This window comes from Ruditapes philippinarum, unplaced genomic scaffold (assembly GCF_026571515.1).
Source record: "Ruditapes philippinarum isolate M1 unplaced genomic scaffold, ASM2657151v2 ctg2119_1_1_1_1, whole genome shotgun sequence".
NCBI lineage: Eukaryota > Metazoa > Mollusca > Bivalvia > Venerida > Veneridae > Ruditapes > Ruditapes philippinarum.
The window spans coordinates 130,507-153,648 of NW_026864748.1; the positions used below are offsets into that span (position 1 = coordinate 130,507).

The 23,142-nt window shown below is 32.3% G+C and overlaps 1 protein-coding gene across 3 annotated transcripts in view; it reads left to right on the forward strand.

Annotated features, from left to right (window-relative positions):
• The window catches only part of LOC132726698 (5-phosphohydroxy-L-lysine phospho-lyase-like), a 47,756-nt gene that overhangs the window by 2,595 nt on the left and 22,019 nt on the right, over positions 1 to 23,142 (forward strand). The window contains exons 3-9 of one of the 3 annotated variants that reach the window (XM_060712046.1): positions 244 to 403; positions 1,021 to 1,095; positions 1,547 to 1,637; positions 4,607 to 4,723; positions 6,603 to 6,685; positions 21,460 to 21,554; positions 22,885 to 22,997. In XM_060712046.1, the coding sequence (XP_060568029.1) occupies positions 244 to 403; positions 1,021 to 1,095; positions 1,547 to 1,637; positions 4,607 to 4,723; positions 6,603 to 6,685; positions 21,460 to 21,554; positions 22,885 to 22,997 (734 nt within the window). Of the gene's footprint in view, positions 1 to 243; positions 404 to 1,020; positions 1,096 to 1,546; positions 1,638 to 4,606; positions 4,724 to 6,602; positions 6,686 to 11,249; positions 11,333 to 13,672; positions 13,756 to 21,459; positions 21,555 to 22,884; positions 22,998 to 23,142 lie in introns of all 3 variants that reach the window. The other 2 variants (XM_060712048.1, XM_060712047.1) reach the window with 2 other exon arrangements.

The following is a 23,142-nucleotide window of genomic DNA, read 5'->3' on the forward strand; positions in this document are numbered from 1 at the left end:
CAACATAATGGGTTTGCGACCAGCATGGATCCAGACCAGCCTGCGCATCCGCGCAGTCTGATCAGGATCCATGCTGTTTGCTATCAGTTTCTCTACATGTAATAGGGTTGGTAAGCGAACAGCATGGATCCTGATCAGACTGCGCGGATGTGCAGGCTGGTCTGGATCCATGCTGGTCGCAAACCCATTATGTTGGTTTTGTCGCGACACGGCTCAAATTATAATGAACATGTACGGTTTCAGTTGGTCACTGTCATCCACATGTAATAGGGGCTGGACAGGAGCAGATGTCCAAGTTGATCACAGCGTATGGTTTTCTCACAGATTGCCAGGTGGAGTATGCTAAACGGATTGTTGAGCTTCTCCCAGAGAGCCTTTGTGTGTGCTATTTCCTCAACTCTGGGTAAAATTTTTATGTTATCAGCAGTATCTAGTATGAAATATACATTCATCTTTTCAAGTATATTGTAAACGCTAAAGGAAACCTGGAGTTTGTTGTCATGCCATTTTTTCTTTATTTTAACACTGCACTAGTAACATTTATCACATTTTAAAAATTATAAATATATATGTGACTTGAGATTTACATTTTTTATATCTTGAATATGATTTTTATATTTATATTAGTGAGCAAGGTAAAATGTTTTTTAGCTCGACTACTCAAAGAATAGCGAGGGGTCGCGGTATTGATACATCCAATCATCAACATCTTATTGGTTAAGTTTTTGCATGCAAGTTGTTTCTCTATAATTACTGAAAGGAAGGGGTTGAAACTTTATTATTTAAGAGTAAAAAAAGGGTCCGAGGCCAATCTAACATTGATGTTGACAGAATTATAATTTATTGTCCTTTCTTAACTAAAAAAATTTCACATTATCCAGACTTTTTGTTTACTACATGTATCAAGCACAGAGAATAAGTCAATCACCCTGTCTATCTTGTTTTTGGTATTGTTTATGTTTCTATGGTCATGTGTATGTTTCTATGGTAATGTGTAATGTTTTATTAATTGTTTTCTAGGTCAGAGGCAAATGATTTAGCCTTGAGATTAGCAAGGTCATACACTAAACAAAATGATGTCATTGTTGTAGATAAGTAAGTTATAAAACTTGAATAATTACTGTATAATGCTAATGACCAATACAATGTGATATGTAAATTCAGTGTAAAGAATGCACAGTAATATAAATTCAAGAGATGAAAGCAAAACAATTGTAATCAGTACTTCATAACAAGTTTATGTAATCGATAGGAATATATGTCTTGTAACATTGTAAACCTGTGGTTTTGTAAAATTATGTTTTTGAAGGCAAGAATGAGATATCAATAGAAGGTATTCAATCCAAAAATAACCATTAAAATGTTTTATGTAGACCACACTTTTTACACTTTGGTACTAATGACATGTCTCAGCTACAGTCTGCGTATCATATCGATTTATTCAGGGAATATACAGTATATAAGAGTACGTCCATGCATGAATAATTCAATAATTTTATAAGAAATAAAATTAATATATTAATGTGTATTTCTGTAAATATTATAGTGCATATCATGGTAACACAGAAAATCTGATAAAGATCAGTCCATCTAGATTAAAACAACACAATCTACCAAAAGACGACTGGGTTCATATAGTAAGTCATTTTGTATTATATAAAACCTAGTATACTTTTGTTAACCTTTATCCTGATTTATTTTGTGTGTGTGAATTTTGCCCTGCCTTTTGATTGGAACTGGCCATTGTTAAATTTTAGGGATTCCAATATCAAAATGATAAAGCAGAATATTTGTTTCAGGTTTGTAGTGCCTTATCACTTGCCATGCTTAATATCTTAAATGGACTTGTTCGTCCTAATCTAGACAAAACCATTTATCATTTTTAGGGAAATTTTTATAATAAGTACTGACTGATTAATGTATAATGCCGACCATGATTAGATTGCACAGTGACAGATGTACGGACTGATATTGGTCTGCACTGGTCACTTGGGTTGAATAAGTAACCACCAGCAGGTCAAGGGTTAAGAGTTATTCGGCCTCTTGATTACTATTAAAGCATAAGAACAGGTTTGAGAATTAGTAATTATGTAATGTTTAAAGAAAATGCAATAAGTTATATGGCATAAGAACAGGTTTGAGAATTAGTAATTATATACATGTAATGTTTATAGAAAATTTAATAAGTTATATGGCATAAGAACAGGTATGAGAATTAGTAATTATATACATGTAATGTTTAGAGAAAATTTAATAAGTTATATGGCATAAGAACAGGTTTGAGAATTAGTAATTATATATTGTTTAAAGAAAATGTAATAGGTTATATGGCATAAGAACAGGTTTGAGAATAAGTAATCAAAAAGAAAATTCATTATTGAATAGGTTATATGACATAAGGAAAGGTTTGAGAATTAGTGATTATATAATGTTTAAAGAAAGTGAACTTCATTATCTAATGGGTTATAATTATGGCATAAATTAATAATTATATAATGTTTAAAGAAATAGGTTATATGGCATGAGATCAGGTTAGAGAATTAGTAATTATATAATGTTTAATGAAAATTCATTATCTAGTAGGTTATATGGCATATTCTGTTTATGTACATTATTCATGTGTGTCATTATATGTTACAACTTTTTTTGGGAATCAACCATATAATAATGGCACCAATATAATTTTACTGTTGATAAATTTTATAAAAATATTTCATAAGATATAGATTTATACCCTTTAAAGTAAACAAGTTGTTTGCCTTTATATAAGGTATAAAGGTCACTGACTTGAGAATATTAGTGAACTAAACATTCATAGAGCCATTGTACTCTACAGTTATAAAAGTTTCAGCTGATTTATGTTAGTAACCTTAACAAGTAAGTTACCAGTCTGTCCTAAGTCAGTGTCCTGGTCTATTTTACATACCATTTATACCTGTTAAAGTGATCTGATCTGATTGGGTCAGAGTCCTCACAATTTATATATCCTAAATGTTAATAGCCTAACTTTAAGTCAGTGATCTTCTTAAGTTATATCAAATATTGTTTCTTATATGTCAGTTTTCTCAATAATGTAAATGACCAACACAGAAGTTTGATATAAAGTCAGAAACTTGTGAAAAAATTGGGAAAGCAGGGTCAAAAAGTTTCAGTGACCTTGATTGACTTTAGTTTCAAGTTGATAAGTGGTTTACTGATCTAGTTATAGTTATAAATGAACTGGTCCATGTTACTTGATAGTTTATATGATTTATCAAACAGGGAATAACTCTCTAAATGGAGGTGTATTCAAAGGAAAAAAATATGTTCTGTAGTGTGTGTAGTTTAAATTCTGTAATGTATTATTTCATAATAGATAAAGAAATGTCTTAATTTATAGAATATTAAACTATTAAGAAGAATAGGAAGAACTTTTATACCCTCATTTTGCATGCAAGTTGGTATCTTCAAAACCACTGAAGAGAATGGGTTAAAACTAAATACACTTATTTCTGAGTTTAATAGGAGGTCACTATCCAAGGCCCATAACTCTGACATGAATTTTTACAGAATTATGTCCCTTTTTGAATTTCAAAAATTCTTCTTTATCCTGGATTATTGAGCAGGCTCTTGTTTTTGACAGCTCTTTTTAAGATTACTATCAATTCATTTTCATTATATGAATATAATTAAAAAATTGTCTGTACAATGTCATGCACTCATTGGGACAAGTTGGTTAAGTGGAAAAGTCATAAATATTGCAAGAACCCAGCCAAAAAACAGTGTTTTGTAACAAAAATGTTGAGAAAACCCTTGATACAGTGGAGCATTTACCTCCACATACACAAAGTTTGATTTTTGTCTATTTTTTGTAATTGTTAATTCCAATTCATATAAATCTGTATAGAATGTTTGTGGAGACATAATTTCACTTTCTGAAGAACCTCGTCTTAAAACTTTTCTGAGAGATATTTTTGTGTGGGCGTTATATTCTTATTTTTCGACATCTATTATTGAATTCATATTTTCATACTGGCAATGGGTATTAGTCAAAGTCTCTTAAGTGACACTTCCTCGAAGAAGCAATTTTAATAAATTGCTTACCTTTTTTCTCATCATTTTTTTTTATGAAATATTAGATTAAACATTTTTATACATAATTAAATAAACAAATTAGATCAGGAAAGAATTATTTATATTTAATAGTTGATGTCAGAAGTTATAATATGTTTAAGCTGTCCCGTAAGCTCAATAGGTAGAGTGTTGGACTATGAATTTGGTTACCCAGGTTTGAATCCCAGAAGCAGCAGGTCACTTTCGTTGTCATTATGAAATCCTTTCTGTGGTCATTCTTACTGTTCCTCTGCTCTGTAATGTACAGAGGGTATCAGTTCCTTGGGAAAGTGAAGGCAACTTGTATTTGTAAACTGCTTGACAGTTTGCCCAGGAATGATGAGGTGACTGAAGCGGGTCTGGTAAATTCAGTGTGGCTTACTGTCGTGTTTTGGAGTGAAAATTACCACCACCACCACCATCATATAAAACTTTAATATAGGCATAACATAATTGAATTTCTAAGTAAAACTTGATCATTTTATAACAATTTTTTTAAATTTTTTTCATGCAGGTTCCTGTACCAGATACATACAGGGGAAAGTATAGGGAAGACTCCCTTAGTCCTGGTCACTTGTATGCTCAGGAGGTGAAAACTGCCATCAGAAAAGCTGTGGACAATGGAAGAAGTGTAAGCATTACTAATATTACTTATGATGTATAACTGATGATATAATTAACTTCATGCATCTACCACATTTATTGTATCTGTGCCCATTACCGCTCTGGGTTCGAATCCCGCTACTGCCTTTGGATTCTTTCGTGTGAGGAAGCAATCGAGTTAGCTTACATGACTTTGATGGTTCTTTTCAGGTGCCCGTTCATGCCTGAAATTCTTCCACCAGTAAAGTTGGAAAGCCTCCACATGACCTTAATGCGACATAAAACATAACAAAAAAATTCTATATGTGCATAAATAAAATCTTTGACGTACATGTAAGATAGATACTGTTTTAAATAAAGGTCATTAACCAATATTTGTTTCATAACCATCGGTATGTTCTGCACCTTCATGAAGCTGAGAGTTTCTGAGTAATTATTCTTATATAAGCACAAGGCAAGAGGCTTACATAAGGTACAAAAAATGTTGCTTACATTCTTGAAAGTTTCTCTGAAATGAGATCAATAATGTTTAATGCTTAATTTCCTGAAAATACAGTATGTTACATGTAAAATATAGAAATCTTGATGGCTATCACTGTAGGTGCACATATACGTATTGGTTTGAATTGAAGTATATTTACAATTTTCTAGTATTTTTATGTATTATATCTATGTTTAAACTTCAGTATATTTTTACAGCTGTCATGGACAGACAGGATAATGATATACCAAGGGTTGATTGCAAAACTGTTGTAAGTCTGTCTTTATTTTATGTAAGTTACTGCAGTTTTGCTGTCAACCCTGGATATCTAAGGTTGTTTTCTGTTTGTTGAAGAATGACATTTATGTATAGGATCTGACATGAGTTGCTGTTTCATATAAATGTTTATTTCATGTACAGTAATTGTTTATTTCATATAAATGTTAATTTTAGATATAAAAATTACACTGGCTAGCTAAAATGTATTTGTCTAAACAAATTAACTAAATGGTTTACCCTTTTTATAAATGCAACACTTGTCAGATCCTTTTTATTATTACATGATTTAAAAAAGGAAAAAAAAAAGATCTGTGTCTATGTATAGATTGGAAGCTGCCAAAGAAAAAAAAATAAAGATACCATGCATAAGAAAAATTGTTTTGTCATGACTTCACTATGACATCACTGTGATTAGCAGGTCTATTTAGTATTTTATTGTATCATTTTGTAGACCATGTCTTGACCATGATCCTACAACAAAAGAATTTCAAGGCTTAGTTATAGCTTTCTGATAGCTAGGATGATTGACATGTCAAAAAAGTTTCCATTGTAGGTCAAAGTACATGTAATCTTAGGTCTCTTACATGTAGATAATTTAATGATGCTAAGATCCAATACTGATGTCACTGAGTGGGGGGATGGCCAAGTTGATAGCACATCTGACTTGTAACCTACGGATTGCTGGCCGTGTGGATTCAAACCCTGTCATTGGCTAGCCTTTGAGTCCGTGAGCAAGAAACCTTATACTCATTGCTTAGTACTTGTTGTTTCCAGGAACAGATTCGAGAGTGTTTCAATAAGCTAATAACTACCAGCAAAAACAAACTAAAATAAATTAGTATAAACTAACACTGAGTCTGTATTTGGGGTCAGTACATGTTTTAAAATGTGCTTGAATTGTAATCTTTAAAACTCTAAATAAAAAAAAAAATCGGTAAGCCAAGAGCTTAACTTCACATATCATAACTATCTATTTTTAAACTGCAATAGTGTTGTAATGAAATTAATAAAAATTAGAAATTATGTATAATTAGCTTTCAATCTTTATAAAATGTACAGATCTTTTTTTCACAGATAATTTTTCACTGTTATTTGAGTGTATATTACAGTATATATGTTATAGTTTATATGTCATGTATATACACAGGTAGCTGCATTTATGAGTGAGCCAGTAATGACAAGTGCTGGCACTATTGTCCCTGCCCCAAACTATTTCAAATATGTTTACAGGTAAAAGATATTGATGCAGAAATCATACATATTTTTCACCATCCTTTTCATGCTAGCATTATTTAACAGTTAAACTTGCATTGCTTTATTGCAAAATCTTTTTTACATTGTTAATCATTTGGAATTTTTGATATTTTTTGTTGAAGTATTGGAACTTTGTTTTCTCTCCCTCTCTCTGAATGTTACTAATTTGGATAACTTTTCCTCTGATTGATTGATTGGTCAATTTAGTATTTACTGCACTGTCACTTTTATACATTGTCTACATTGATGATTTGGGCTCTTACTTCTTTTACAAAATTGACTAACAATATTATATTAAGCACCTATGTCAGAATAATGATTGAAAATAACAAAAAGAGTCTTCAAAATTGCCAAAATGAAACTGTAAAACATCAAACATGGAAAAATTCTGAAACATATTTAAGAAACTGATTTAAAGCATATTTATTGGTTACACAAAATAATCTCTCGATGATAATTTGTATTTGTCAGAAATAAGTATAATAAGTAGAATATTTAAATATTTTACTAAACTTATATGACAACAGTTTGAAAAAATTTACCAGAATTTGTTAGGTTTTCAGGTGAGTGTCTTTAAAATTTATTTATTCGACTTTTATGAAAAAGTATTGTTCTAAAGCAGTGCAAGTGAATTTTAGTTAGTGCATGCCTACTAACATATTTCTTTACATAAAATGCATGTATATCTGCTGTTAATCTAAAATGAGGGAATTATTTCTAAAGGCTGCCCTATATACTAATGAAAAAGAAGTTGTTTTGATGTTTTCGACGGTGGCTGTAAAATAATGGTTTTGAGTCTTGGTAGAGGTTAATTTTGGAAATGGTGGCAGTGTCTTTGTTTTTGTTTTTATACGCCCGTTTGAAAAACGGGACGTATTATGGGAACGCCCCTGGCGGGTGGGCGGCGTCCAATTTTGTCCGGAGGATATCTCCTACATGTATGGAGGGATTTTAATGAAACTTCATAGAAATGTTCACCACTATGAGGAGCAGTGTCGCGTACATGAACCAGGTCTCTAGGTCAAAGGTCAAGGTCACACTTAGAGCTCATTGAAAAATGCTTGTCCGGAGCAAAACCTCCACATGTTTAGAGGGATTTCAATATTACTTGGCACAAATGTTCACCATTGTGAGGCTGAGTGTCGCGTGCAAAATTCAGGTCCTTGCGGCCAAGGTCAAGGTCACACATAGAGGTCAAAGTTCAGATAAAAATATGAAGATGTGTATATGGACCATTTTGTCATCATTTATTGATTGATTGTAATATAAATGGTCATTATCAAGACTATGGCTGTGATTCATATAATTTAGGTCAATATATACAAGGTCAAGGTCACTAAAGATGATGAAATAACCAGATTTTATCCAGAGCATATCTCCTACATGTATTGAGGGATTTTAATGAAACTTCATAGAAATGTTCACCACTATGAGGAGCAGTGTCCCGCACATGAACCAGGTCTCGAGGTCAAAGGTCAAGGTCACACTTAGAGCTCATTGAAAAATGCTTCTCCAGAGCAAAACTTCCACATGTATAGAGGGATTTCAATATTACTTGGCACAAATGTTCACCATTGTGAGGCAGAGTGTCGCGCGCAAAATTCAGGTCCTTGCGGCCAAGGTCAAGGTCACACATAGAGGTCAAAGTTCAGATAAAAATATGAAGATGTGTATATGGACCATTTAGTCATCATTTATTGAGGGATTGTAACATAAATGGTCATTATCAAGACCAAGGCTGTGATTCATATTATTTAGGTCAATATATACAAGGTCAAGGTCACTAAATGATGAAATATCCAGATTTTGTCCGGAGCATATCTCCTACACGCATGGAGGGATTTTAATGAAATTTCATAGAAATGTTCACCATTTTGAGAAGCCATGTCACGCACATTAACTAGGTTTCTAGGTCAAAGGTCAAGGTCACACTTAGAGCTCATTGAAAAACGCTTGTCCGGAGCAAAACTTCCACATGCATAGAGGGATTTCAATATAACTTGGCACAAATGTACACCATTGTGAGGCGAAGTGTCACGCACATAATTCAGGTCCCTGCAGCCAAGGTCAAGGTCATACATAGAGGTCAAAGTTCAGATAAAAATATGAAGATGTGTATATGGACCATTTAGTCATCATTTATTGAGGGATTGTAACATAAATGGTCATTATCAAGACTATGGCTATGATTCATGTACTTTAGGTCAATATATGCAAGGTCAAGGTCACTAAAGATGGTGAAATATCCAGATTTTGTCTGGAGCATATCTCCTACATGTATGGAAGAATTTTTATAATACTTTATGGAAATGTTCACCACCATAATATGTATTGCTCCATGCATGATCCAGGTCTCCAGGTCAAAGGTCAAGGTCACACTTAGAGCTCATTGAAAAACGCTTGTCTGGAGCAAAACTTCTACATTCATAGGGGGATTTCAATATAACCTGGCACAAATGTTCACCATTGTGAGGCTGAGTGTCGCACGCAAAATTCAGATCCCTGCGACCAAAGTCAAGGTTACACATAAGGGTCAAAGTTCAGATAAAATTTGAAGATGTGTATAGGGACCATTTAGTCATCATTTATTGATTGATTGTAGCACAAATGGTAACTATTATGACTACAGGTGTGACACATTTAATTTAGGTTAATATTTGCAAGGTCAAGGTCACTGGAGATGATTAAATATACAGATGTTGTCCGGAGCATATTTTCTACATGCATGGAGAAATTTTAATGTTACTTTATAGAATTGTTCACCACCATGAGACATAGTGCCCTGCACATGAACCCAGTCTCTAGGTCAAAGGTGAAGGTCACAGTTAGAGCTCATAGCAAAACACTTGTCTGGAGCAAAACTTCTACATGCATAGAGGGATTTCAATATAATTTGGCACAAATGTTCATTATTGTGAGGCTGAGTGCCGTGCATAAAATTCAGGTCCCTGCGACCAAGGTCAAGGTCACACATCCTGTGCATATCTTCCCTACTGATTTGTTTTAAGGTTCATTTAACAACACAGTGCCAAGGATAAAAACTTGCTTGCTAGATAACACTTATCCATAATGCCCCAATCTCCATCTAAAGCTTTCGTAAACGGGCGTATTTTGTGACTATGGCACCCTTGTTTTTAATTCACTTGCTATAAAAAATTTAAAGTACTATGATACAGTCTAAATTTGATTTTGAATTGATTGAAAAAAACAAATCCCCACAATGTTTTGATTCAATATAGGGGATTACACATAAAGGCAGATATACTAAGCATATTCATGTTCTAGCCAAACTTTTTTTACAGCAAAGCAAAACCTTTTGGTAAAGAATGTTTTCGTAAAAAGCAAACAATAGAAAAATAAATATCTACAATGATTTACTGTCTTTACTATAAAAACAGCAAGAAACAATTGTAGGAGCAAAGAAATGGGACTGTATAAAAGGTTTGGCAATAATATGTTGTGTGAGTTGTATTAAGCCAATTGATTATAGCAAAGGTGAATATGTACATTTTGTGCATTATTAAAGTTGAACATGTTAGTGTACATTGATGGAGAAGAAAACGTGCATTAACTGATAAAATTAGGGAAGCATGTGCATTTTATAAATGCTTGATTCAGGGCAACATATGAAAATATCTGATTACTTAAGTTTTTAACAGAAAGGTCAAGGTCAACTATTGCATTTTAGTTTTAAAATTTTTTGTCCTAAAACTTATTTATATTTGTTTTGTACAGAATTTATTTTAGTTCAGCTGTGAAGGAAGCTATAAGTTTGTAGACACATTCTCAAATGTTTTCCTTGAACCAACCTAAGAACTGAGCAATGAGTAATGTTTTCTTGCTCTAGGAAACAATGACTTGCCCCTGACATTTGATAGTTTGAACCCATTGGGGATAGATATGATTAGATTACTAGTCTGATGCATGAACCACTTGGCCATGCTGCCACTTTGAAAACATTGTAAAATTTTATATAACATGCAAGAAATTTTGAGATATACTTAGATCAAGTGTCATGGACAAGAACTTAGATGATGGGGAATAGCTGTATCATTTAATTCATGACTTTAGAATAATTTGGCACAACTGTTAAGTATAACAAGACTGAAGAAATAAAGAGATTTTCGGATTTTTTAAAACTTTTATGTCATTCAGTAATCTTTTTGACTGAACATATTGCCTTTTGGCAGGCTAGTCAATAGTCATAAGTCTTCCTGTGTAGAAATTTCTAGAAATTGTAATGCTTGGAGCAGCACCTGAAATCTTCCTCCAGCTGTTAAGCTGTAAGGTCACCATATGACCTTAAACCCAAACATACAAAACCACCTTTCACTGCCTCCTTTAAATCAAACATTGACATCTACTGTATTCATCAGTGTTACTGTGAAGAAATTTTTAGAAGTTGTTTCAGAAGAGCAATAACAGACCCTCTTGTTTGCGCTGTGGCATCATAAATCATCAAATCCATGAATATGTGCTGCCATTGAGAAGTGTAAATCATGTAGAACAGAATAAACATTGTTTTGACTTGATTTAACAGATAGCTGCTTTTATAAGTGAGCCTTTGATGTCAAAAGCTGGAATGGTGATTCCCCCAAAGTTATATCATCCACTCAGTTACAGGTATACTTACTTGGTAAATAATGATCACAAATGATTATAATGTCTCCCAATTGTTGTAAATTAAATGTATTATACAGTGGTCAAAGTGTAAGAAACGTTCAAAGGATAATATTAATATACTTGTGTTGATATTTTTTTTCATTTACAGGCACTAAATATATAAAGCAAATTATCAAACAATTTGACTTATAAATGATTTTACAATATTCGATAAGAGGCTTCTATAAAAAAAGCTTTTGTTAGATTTTAAAATCCTGATAAACAATAATATTGTTGGCTTTTTTTTTCTTTTTTTCTTTTGTAAAAATAATTTCCAAACTTGCATTTAAAGTGAAATTAAAAAAAAAACCATTTTTGCTTTTTTGTTCACCTTTTTGGAAAATTTTTTGTATATTAATAGTAACCTCCATTACTAAAGAGCTATTACACTGAAACTGAATTGTTGAATAAACATTGTTGAGATTGGTCTGTTTTCAGGTCTAAAAGTGTATAGGTCAGGGTCATCTGTTTAAGGCAAACATAAAATTGGACATAATTTATTAAATCATAGTGCATTTTACTATCAAGCACTGAGAAAAGTGTTGCACACTGCTCTTTTGACAGCTCTTGTTTTTCTTTATTTGCCTGTTGATTTTCTTTCTAGATTTGTTAAATTATTCACTGTCTTTCACTACCCTCTGTTCATCAAACTCTCTGGATTTGTAAATTTACCAGTATTCCCCCTCCTTTCACTGCCTTTTTTTATATTGTCCATACATATTATTGATTTTTTGCCTTTTCTTTGCTGTAAGTTCAAGCTAGGCAAACGCCATCTGATTCTACATGTGAGAAAGCTATAATACAGCTAGCTTAGGTTCTACTTAAGTGCCCATTTGTTCCTGAAATACACCCTTATACAGAATTACAGTACACATACGTTCAATGTTGGTGTGACGTAAAAACTTACAAAAAAAGAGAAGATTGTTTTGTTTTTTCTTTGGCCTGTGTGAATTTTACAATTTCACGCATTAAGATATAGGAGTTACTTAACTATCCCTTCATTATGTGTGAAATAACGTTCTTGGAAAGTTAGTGATTATTTTATTACTTTTATTAAGTCTTAATTGCATTATAAGTAAATTGATTTATAATTGCTGATTAATTTACTTATTATTTTAACTAATTAAAAAATTGAAAATTTGTCACGCTGAGGGTCATGGGGCCACTATGATAAGAATGGAATAATGGCATAACAATTATAACATATTTTTTTCATTGATTTTAAATAGAATATGTTACTTTTTTTCACTGTTATTTTTCGCCAATGAGGAATTGATTTTAAGTTGACAAAGTTTGTATGTTAAGATTCATCCATATGATCATATAGTAAAAGAAAAAAAGAATAAAATGGTTCATTCTTTAATGTGGTTGACTGTTTTTGTAAACAAATGCCCTGGTGTTCTCTCATGGTTAACTTACAACTTGCTATACTATAAACAATTGTAGTAAGGTATTCCGTGTAAAAGTTTCAGTTTTATTTTCTTTGTTTATGTAGGTAAAAGTATGGTTTTATATTGTAGACTTTTTAGGTTAAAAAACATGGTTTAATATAATCTAATGTATTTAAATGCATAATTAGAATATTAATTGCAGTGTATGTAAACCAATTTTGTATACATCACATTACCGCTACTTTAAAGGGACATGCCTCTTATTTCTATCAAAATATGGGGTTCCATTTTTGCTTTATCTTACATAGATATATATGAATAAAAAAAATTCTGTAATTTGTTTATTTTCATAAGTTGATGACATAATCCATATATATATATTAACCATTTATGTGATATACAGGTAATACTAAATACTAATTCATTGTTTTTTCTCCTCACTAATTGGCAAAGCCTTTAAGCTTAAAAACTGTCACTTCAGTTTCCAGTTTGGGAAGTAAAAAAGCTGGTGTTAAGATTTTAGGGAAAACTGCATTATTTTAAAGAAAATTTCAATTGGGAAGAGGCCTTTTATAGGCTTCAGTTATATATGATGAAAAATCACAGGCTATGTATATCCTCAAGGGCTTTAAATACTGAAATGGCGTAATGGTGAAAATACTTTGAAGTATATAATTTAATATGTTTTGTGAAAATCATGAAGAGTAGTATTCCCTATTTATCCTGAGGCATGTCCCTTTAAAAGTTGCCTTAAAATGAATGTGATGCATGCATATGTAGAGCATTTGGAAATTTCAGACATAACCACTCCCAGAATTGTCTTCACAAGATTCCACACTGATCCTCCTAAGTTATTAAACACTGTCAATTTTGAGTTTTAAAATTAATTCTTTTGTATTGTTATTTATAGATTGCTGCCTTTGTTAGTGAAATTGTAATGTCGCTGTGTGGGATAATTGTTCCACCGAGGCATTTCCTGTCGCTAACTTATAGGTAATTTTATCTTTAAGTATATGTTAGTGTTCATCCGTGCTGTTCTACAGAAATTAGAAACTTCGACGGGAGCAATAGCGACAGGAGAATGTTTCTAATTTCTGTAGAACAGCTACGGATGAATACTAACATATTTAGTGTCAAACTTTATTTGGCCTCATATAATCACTCACTTTATTACGTCACTATGCCGTTCTATGAAGTACTATGAAAAAGTCAACTATGAACGAAATTCGATATAGTATCAGTTTTTGTTCTTCTATGAAAATAAACACACAGGATTTTTAAAAATACAGCGTTTTCATTGGATGACAAATAAAGTTGGACACTAAAGAGGGTTTGTTTAACCTGTGGTCATAAACAAAGTAATATACATGTAATTTAAATATAAACAAGAGATGATCTCAACTTATCGTCTGCTATACTCAGTTAATCAAGGTAGAATGTGTTTGGTCAAATAGATACTTATTGTGTCTGCTTTCTTGGAGCAGTATGTAAATTTGACATTGTTAATTTGTTGTATATGCATCCATTTGTTTGTCAAGGTCACATTTAAGTAGGAAAGGTCTAATGATAAAAAACTCATCTGTGTCAATGGTCAATAGCAGAAATAGAATTTACTGAATGTCTTAAATATCTTTCATTTTGTTGTGTGGTTGTATGCAGCTTGGCATAAATGCTCATTTTTTGGACTTAATTTGCCAATTATCCAAGTAAAAGGTCATAACCAAGATTTTGTAAATAGCCTTTAGACATAAGAATGTAAAGATTTTGTATTAGGGCCAGCTCTGCAATTTTCTAGAAAAAATTTATATTAATTCTGATGAAGGTGTAAGCCAAAATGTGACAGATTCAATTAATTAAAATTCCAGGTGTTTTTTAGCTCACCTGTCACAAAGTGACAGGGTGAGCTTTTGTGATCGCTTTTCGTCTGTCGTCTGTTTGGCGTCCGTCCGTAAACTTTTACTTTAAATAACATCTCCTCGTAAACCACTAAGCCAATTTCATCCAAACTTCACAGGAATGTTCCTTTGGTAGTCACCTTTAAAAAATTGTTCGAAGAATTTAATTCCATGCAGAACTCTGGTTGCCATATGGCAACCGAAAGAAAACATTGAATATCTTCTTTTAAAAAACCATAAGAGCTAGAGCTTAGATATTTGGCATGAAACATCTGCTAATGAGTGTCTACCAAGTTTGTTCAAATAAAAGCCTTGGGATCAAAATTGGCCCCGCCCCAGGGGGTCATTGATTTTCGCAATATGCATATAGTAAAAACTTAAAAAATCTTCTTTTAAAGAACCCAAAGAGATAGAGCTAAGATATTTAGCATGAAACATGTTCAAATGGGTGTCTACCAAGTTTGTTCAAATAAAAGCCCTGGGTTAAAAATTGGCCCCTCCACGGGGTCATTGCTTTTCCTTATACATGTATAGCAAATACTTAAAAAATCTTCTTGAAAAAAAACCCAAATAGCTAGAGTTTAGATTTTAAGCATGAAACATCTTCTAGTGAGTTTCTACAAAGTTTGTTCAAATAAAAGCCCTGGGGTAAAAATTGGCCCCGCCCCGAGGGTCATTGATTTTCCATATATGTGTATAGCAAAATATTAAAAATCTTCTTTGAAAAAACCCAAATAGCGAGAGTTTAGATATTTAGCATGAAACATCTTCTAGTAAGTGTCTACAAAGTTTGTTCAAATAAAAGCCTTGGGGTACTAAATGGCCCTGTCCCAGGGGTTTCATTGTTTTTAACTATATGTGTATAGTAAAAACTTAACAAAATCTTCTTTTAAAAAACCCAATGAGCAAGAGCTTAGATGTTTAGCATGAAACATCTTCTTATGGGTGTCTTTCAAGTTTGTTCAAATAAAAGCCCTGGGGTTTAAACTAACCCCGCTCTGGGGGGTCTATTATACAGGTGAGCGACTTCAGGGCCATCATGGCCCTCTTGTTATTTTTTCTACTCTTAATCCTTGAAAAAAAACTATGCAGATATTTGGAAATAGAGATGGTAGTAGTAATGATTAAAAACATCAACAACAAGGTTGTAATGAAGCCTGGTTAAAAAAAACAATAACACCAGCTTATGTATTTTGAACCTTGCAGTTGTGTTTCTTTAATGTTTTTGTGTAGATGTTGTGCCTATTGTCTGTGGAAAGTGGAAAATGTTTTCTTAAAAATGACTAAAAGCTAAAAACTTTTAAAATTTTTTTTTTAAGTAAACTCAAATAATGTATATAGACAAACAATCTTATTATGCCTTCCCTTCGAAGAAGAGGGGGTATATTGCTTTGCACTTGTCGGTCCGTCGGTCCGTAGACCAAATGGTTTCCGAGTGATAACTAAAGAACCCTTAGGCCTTGGAACTTCAAACTTGGTATGGTGATTGGTCATGACCATTAGATGACCCCAAATGATTTTGGAGTTAAGGGGTCAAAGGTCAAGGTCACATTGACCTTGTATGTTAGAACCGTTTCCGATCAATAACTAAAGAACTCTTAGGCCTAGGAACTTCAAACTTGATATGGTGATTGGTAATGACCAGTAGATGACCCGTATCAATTTTGGGGTCAAAGGTCAAGGTCACATTGACCTTGTAGGTTAAAACGGTTTCCGATCAATAACTAAAGAACCCTTAGTCTTAGGAACTTAACTTGGTATGATGATTGGTCATGACCAGCAGATGACCCCTATTGATTTTGGGGTCAAAGGTCAAGGTCACATTGACCTTGTAGGTAAAAATGGTTAATCTCATAGTGACCTTGTACTTAATGACCGTTTCTGACCAATAACTCAACAAGTTGCTTTGGTTGATATTTTTATTTGCTTTTGGTATACACAGAAGGTCTTATGTAATATAACAACTTGGCTGTCATTAATGAGGCCTATGTGATTCATAAAATTTATGTATATATTATTTGGTAAGATTTTTAATAACTTTAATTGCTGCACACAACCTATGGGGTCACAATAATTATTACCTTGTGACTAGTCATGACCAGTAGATACTAGATCAGAAGTCATGCATAATAACCTGATCACATGAGAAATTGGCTGCTTATAGGGGGCATACATGTTTTACAAACATATCTTGTTAAGGATTGTTAAAGGATTCCACTGAGGTCCAAAAATAAAATTTGAATACCCTACATACGTCAGCTTTGGCACTTAAAACAGAAAGATATGCAAAAGATTATTAAGAAATATACTCTGCAGTTGTATTTTTCTGCTATTCTTAGCCCAATTCGAGTGAAAAACATTGCTATACTTCTCAATTTTGGGTCATTTTTCACAATGAGAATAATTATTATGAAAACCTAAGTGACCTAATAATTTTAAAGTTTGCATCTAGACCTACATCTCAAAATTCTTTTCCAGTCTGGTCATTTCTAAAAAAAACTCAATGGAACCCTTTAAATGGAGAAACAGTTTTTAATCTATCTTTACACTATTTTTTTCTTTGTTTAACATTTCTTGACAAAATTCCAACGAGATCTTTAAGATAACTTACATTGAATTTAATATGCATGCTTTTTAATATTGATCTGTATTGCTTCATATTGTCTTTTGTTGGTATACATGTATTTTTGTGTAGTAACCAAGATATAAATTGAATTCTTGTGAGATTTTTCCAGTAATGTTGCTCAGTATTTGAGTTCTCTCTAATTTCAAGCAGTTTTGTTGCACAACCAATGTGAAAATTGATCAGATATAATTTGTTGGAAATATTTCACGACTTTGTTAGATAATCTTCTCATGTCGCGTGTGTCTTTTGATAATATTTCCTGACAAAAGTTAATTATATGAAAAGTCCATGTTATGGATGCGTGTTTTGTTTCGTAAGAGAATGAATATCGTCGTACCTCTCCTGTATAATTATAACATGGTATATATAGGTTCAAGGTGATTATATGTAATCTAGATTTCTGTTCCAAGGTCATATACAGGTATGGTAAATACATGTATATGGAAAAAAAAGTTTCTGAAGAATATTTACGGTTATCTTAAAGTTTCTTTGTTATGTGAATGGTTATTTACTTGTTAAATGTTTGTAAAGTTTTGGCTGATTGACTGTTTTTGTTACTTGTATACTCTGTATGTTATATTTCATTTGAATGACAGTGAGTTGACACAGTTTTGTGTTTGTATCGTAATATACATATGAATGCCTATTTGATCAGTTAGTGACATAGGGTAAACAAATGTTGAAATTCTGAAAGTTTGATGTGATATGCAATGTGTTTTTAGTCCCCTACCGGTTTACCGGAGGGGACTTTAGGTTTACCCTCCGTCCGTCTGTCCGTCCGTCTGTCCGTCCGTCAGTCCGTCCGTCCACAAAACTAGATCCCGCGATAACGCGAAAAGTACTGAAAATATTTTAATGAAACTTGATATATGGATAGATGGCAGTATGGAGATTATTGCACGTCTTTTTCTTTTCTTCCTATGTTGAAAATTCTGGTTGCTATGGCAACAAATAGACTGAAAATATGACAAATTTTACACATAAACTGGATCCCGCCGCGATAACGCAAAAAGTACTGAAAATATTTTTATGAAACTTGATATATGGATAGATGGCAGTATGGAGATTATGCACGTCTTTTTCTTTTCTTCCTATGTTGAAAATTCTGGTTGCTATGGCAACAAATAGACTGAAAATATGGCAAATTTTACACATAACCTGGATCCAGTGATAACACAAAAAGTACTGAAAATATGTTTATGAAACTTGACAATTATGGGTAGATGGCAGTATGGAAATTATGCACATCTTTTTCTTATCTTCCTATGTTGAAAATTCTGGTTGCTATGGCAACAAATAGACTGAATTTCAAGATTTCTTATTCTAAGTTTTTAAGTTTTTTCACTATAAGTTCTTTATTTCTTAAGGTATTTTCTTCAAACTTTAAATATAAGTTGCTTGTCATCAACCACATCATATGTGACAAGGTTTACAACTCTAGTACAAAATTTATCAGAATTACCTCCCTTGAACTTAAAATTTTCATGAAAAAAAACATTGTTTTTTTAATAACTTCTTTTTCTGAATGTATCTACTTCAAACTTCATATAAATGTTTCTTATTGTCACTCAACATTTGTGAGTGTTCAATACTCTAGCAAGACTATTTCCAGAATTATGCCCCTTTTGAACTTAGACTTTTTTTTGAGAAATTGGTAATTTCTTCAATCATGATAGGATTTTAAAAATGTTATATTTTGATAACAGGGATGTTTAAAAAATAACTTTAGAGTGTCCTTCAGTCCGTCTGTCTGTACATAAAAACTGTTTCCTGTGATCACTTTAAAAGAACTTTTTCAACAAATTTACTTAAAATAGGAACCTAAGTGAATGGCCCTTCAGAATGTTGCTTGGGCTCTTACCGGTAGGGGACTTATGGATTGCTTGCAATACTATGATAATTGCTTGTTTAATCAGTTTTAAGAATCACAAGGTCCGAGTTGTTAGTAAAATTTGCATTATAGATCTGGATTGCTGATCAAATTTCATAGAGCTTAGGCCAGTCTGCATATTCCATTGAAACTCAATTTTTGTATTTTGATGGTTGAAATCCCTTAAATTTTTATGGGACTGCTGCAAATTGAAAGCATGGTAAATCCATTACTAATAATATCAGTCATATGTTGCGGTTCGGACCGGAATATCCGTCCAGAGGGGACCCGCCCATTGGGCTGTCACAAGGCTTGCCAAGTTACTGCCCATGGGCGGGTTCCCAAGGGTCCGATATTCCGATCTGAACCGCAAACATGTCGGCTATTTTTTCTTGTATATTCTGCCATATTATTTCATATTTAAAATGGTTTACCTCATTATGATATATGTTAATTGAATTTGAAGTCATTTCATCTATAACTATTTTCTAACAATAGCATATGAACTTACAACTTAAATAACAACAGCGAAATGACTTCATCCTAAGCACATATTTCCCTTTTAAAAGGACATCATTTTAGCACTGTTCATTCATAAAGTGCGATAAAATGACATTGTTGTTTGGCACCCTACTCATCTGGCACCCCCCATGCCAGATGAAATTTCCAACATGGGTAAAAGTCACGGAAAGGCCAGTCTGCTATGAAAGAATCATATAAAGCATTTCAAGACTGATGTTTTAAGTCTAAAATTTTCGTTAGATTTAATCTAGATTTAATACAATATAGGACTGTATTCAAGTCTAGATTATCAAAATCTTTATGTATAATCAAGAATTTTAAAGTCTTTTGTTAATTTACAGTCAATGGTGTTGTTTTTTTTTTTTTTCATGTTGATATTTGCTGTCATAATTTTAGCTTTGGTGTACCAAAACATCAGATTACATTCAGAATGATATAATAGTATGCATATTTATGTAGTATAAAATTGTTTGGTGTTTGGCTTTTTATATATAAATAAAAGATGTATGTTAATTTGTGCAAATAAAGGGGAGTTTTGAACTAGTAGACATTTATTGAATATTGATTATTTTTCATATGAAAAGATCAAAATAATACAATTGGTCTAATGGTCATTTGTTGAGCCGGGTGACGACAAAACCAACATAGTGCGTTTGTGACCTAAGCATGGAACCAGACCAGCCTGAGCTTCCACGCTTACCAACCCTTTTACAAGAAGAGAAACTGATAGCAAACAGCATGGATCCTGATTAGACTGTGCGGATGCGCAGGCTGGTGTGGATCTATGCTGTTCGCAAACGCACTATGTTGGTTTTGTCGTGTCGCGGCTCATATTATTTAGATTCTAACATGACTTAAAAAATAAATGCTGCCATAACTGATATGAAGCTAAATTTCGCCTGATTTGTTTCTGTACCTATTTTCAATGTATCACAATTTTAGTGGTTGTACGTCAAGTGTATAATGATTAAGTCACATGTCTAAATATAGAACATCAAACAGTGATTTTATTGCATAATAGGTTCTTCTATGTTCAATAGGGAAACATGCCAGTTGTGTTAGAATTAGATTTTCTTGTAAATTTTCATCCCATTTCATTTTTTTAAATATTATTTTTAACATTTCAGAATTAACATAGCTTTAATATTAAGTACATTTTTATTGACGGACAACAATTTTCTGTTTTTGATTTAAAAAAGAAAATATAAAATCAATAGAGAACAATATGATATATTTACAAGTGATAGATGCATGTGTAATTGTGAGTGAATTCTAAGATTTTTTTCAATACACTAATCCAATGAACATCCTGTTTAACTTTTATAAATGGCCAGTTGAACTTTCTTAATTGGTATTCAAAAGTTAAAAAAGTAAACGCCTTTTAGGTTTACTTGTTTGAAGCCTTCAGGACTTCATAGGGACATTCAAATTTTAAAGTTTTTAAACTCTCTCTCTTTCTTGCTTAATTACTCTCATGACATTTTTGGTTCTACCATTTTACTTTATATGATGTTGTTTCTAATGAATCTTATTTGTATTGCATATTATTATTATTTATATTTAAAAACAGTTTTAAAGAAGCAGTAATTATTTAAAAGAAAAGGATACAGAACAAAAAATTTCATAATTTTATTGTACTTCAATTAAATTCTGATTTTAAATCAAATTTCAAACATCATATTGTCTTAATTCTAAATATGACTGATATATGTGGAAATATGACAGATATATTGTATGATATCATATTTTACTTGATATATCAAGGATATATTTTGTTGTTGCAGGTATGTACGTGAGGCGGGTGGTGTATGTATAGCAGACGAGATCCAGACTGGACTTGGTAGATGTGGCGAGAAATATTGGGCATTTGAGAGTCAAGGTTTGTTCTTAGCTAGCATGTTCTTTATTTAGGATTAAAGGAACTCAGCTCGGGTTCCTTTTTACATGACAGGATTGGAAATAATATTTTGAGATTAATATTCCATTTCATGAAGGTCTAGTCTAGACCAATAACTTGTGAACAAAATTTCAGTTCATTCATTTACTCTAATTTTCCTGAAAACTATTCTATTAAATTTAGAAAAAAAAAGACATAGAAAACTATTGTAATTGTGAAAAAAGGCATGAAAACTATTCTAATTGTGACAAAAGGCCCAGAAAACTATTCTAATTGTGAAAAAGAAGACCAAGGAAACTATTCTAATTGTGAAATTTTACTCAAATTGGGCTAAGACAGCACAAAAATACATTTTCAATTTCTTACTTAAGTATATTTCTTGATTACCACTTGCATATCTTTCTGTTTCAAGTATCCTAGCTGATTTGTGTAAGAAATTCAAATGATATATTTTAAGGCCTTTAGATGTCAGTAGAGTTCCTATAAATAACCGCCTCCATGGTCGAGGGGTTAGAGCCGATGACTTCTAATCCAGTTATCTCTCTGGCGTGAGTTTGATCCCCGGGAGATCATTTTCACAGCTTTGGTAGTTTAGCGCTGACGAAGGTAGTCTAGTACTGGTGTAACTCTCCAGGAACGATGGTTAGGAAACTACCCGCCTATATGACTGAATTACTGTTGGCAAAAGGCGTAAAATGAAACAAACAAACTTTAAATAATAACATATTTATATATTCTATTCTTTATTATAGTCTCATCTATACATATATATACATATAAAACATTTAACAGCTCTCTTTAAGGGGAGAGGTGGCCTAGTGGTTAAGGTGTCTGCCTCTCAACCCAGAGATCATGGGTTCGAGCCCTACTCGGGTCACGACCATGTTTCTTCATATGACACCAGTACTGGTTGGTTCCAGGAAGCGGACTCGAAAGTGATTAAAATAAGTTGCAAGAACTTGTTTCGCAATCGAGCTTAAATAAATATGTTTAAACCAACAGCTCTTGTTTATCCCTCTTATACATTTAATGATCTTGAACAATTAAATAATGTCCTAAAATGTTGTAAACACAAAAATTATGAAAAACGATGTTAACACAAAGTTATTAAGAAGAAAGGTATTATCATACATTTTAGATAAAAATATCACATAAAATATTTTGAAAAAGAATTTTACCGCCAAAATAAATGTGAAAAATTGTTACAAGGATAGCCAAAAATGCATAAAATGGGAGAAAATTAGTTATATTTTTGAAATGATGAAGAATTTTTATTTTTGTCAAAGATTTTGTTTATTCTTTTTGCTTACAGATGTAGTCCCAGATATTATCACTCTAGGAAAACCAATAGGAAATGGACATCCTATGTCAATTGTCATCACAACGAAGGAAATCTCAGACTCTTTAAAGGAGTTCAGTAGTACAGTAAGTATATTCTACACCAAAATTCAATGTATATATATATATAAGATATGATCTATTTTCAGTATGTAAAGATATTTTTATTTTTCATTTATTAAGCATGCAGAAAGGTGATATTCATTTAACATTATGTTAAAAATTGACATTT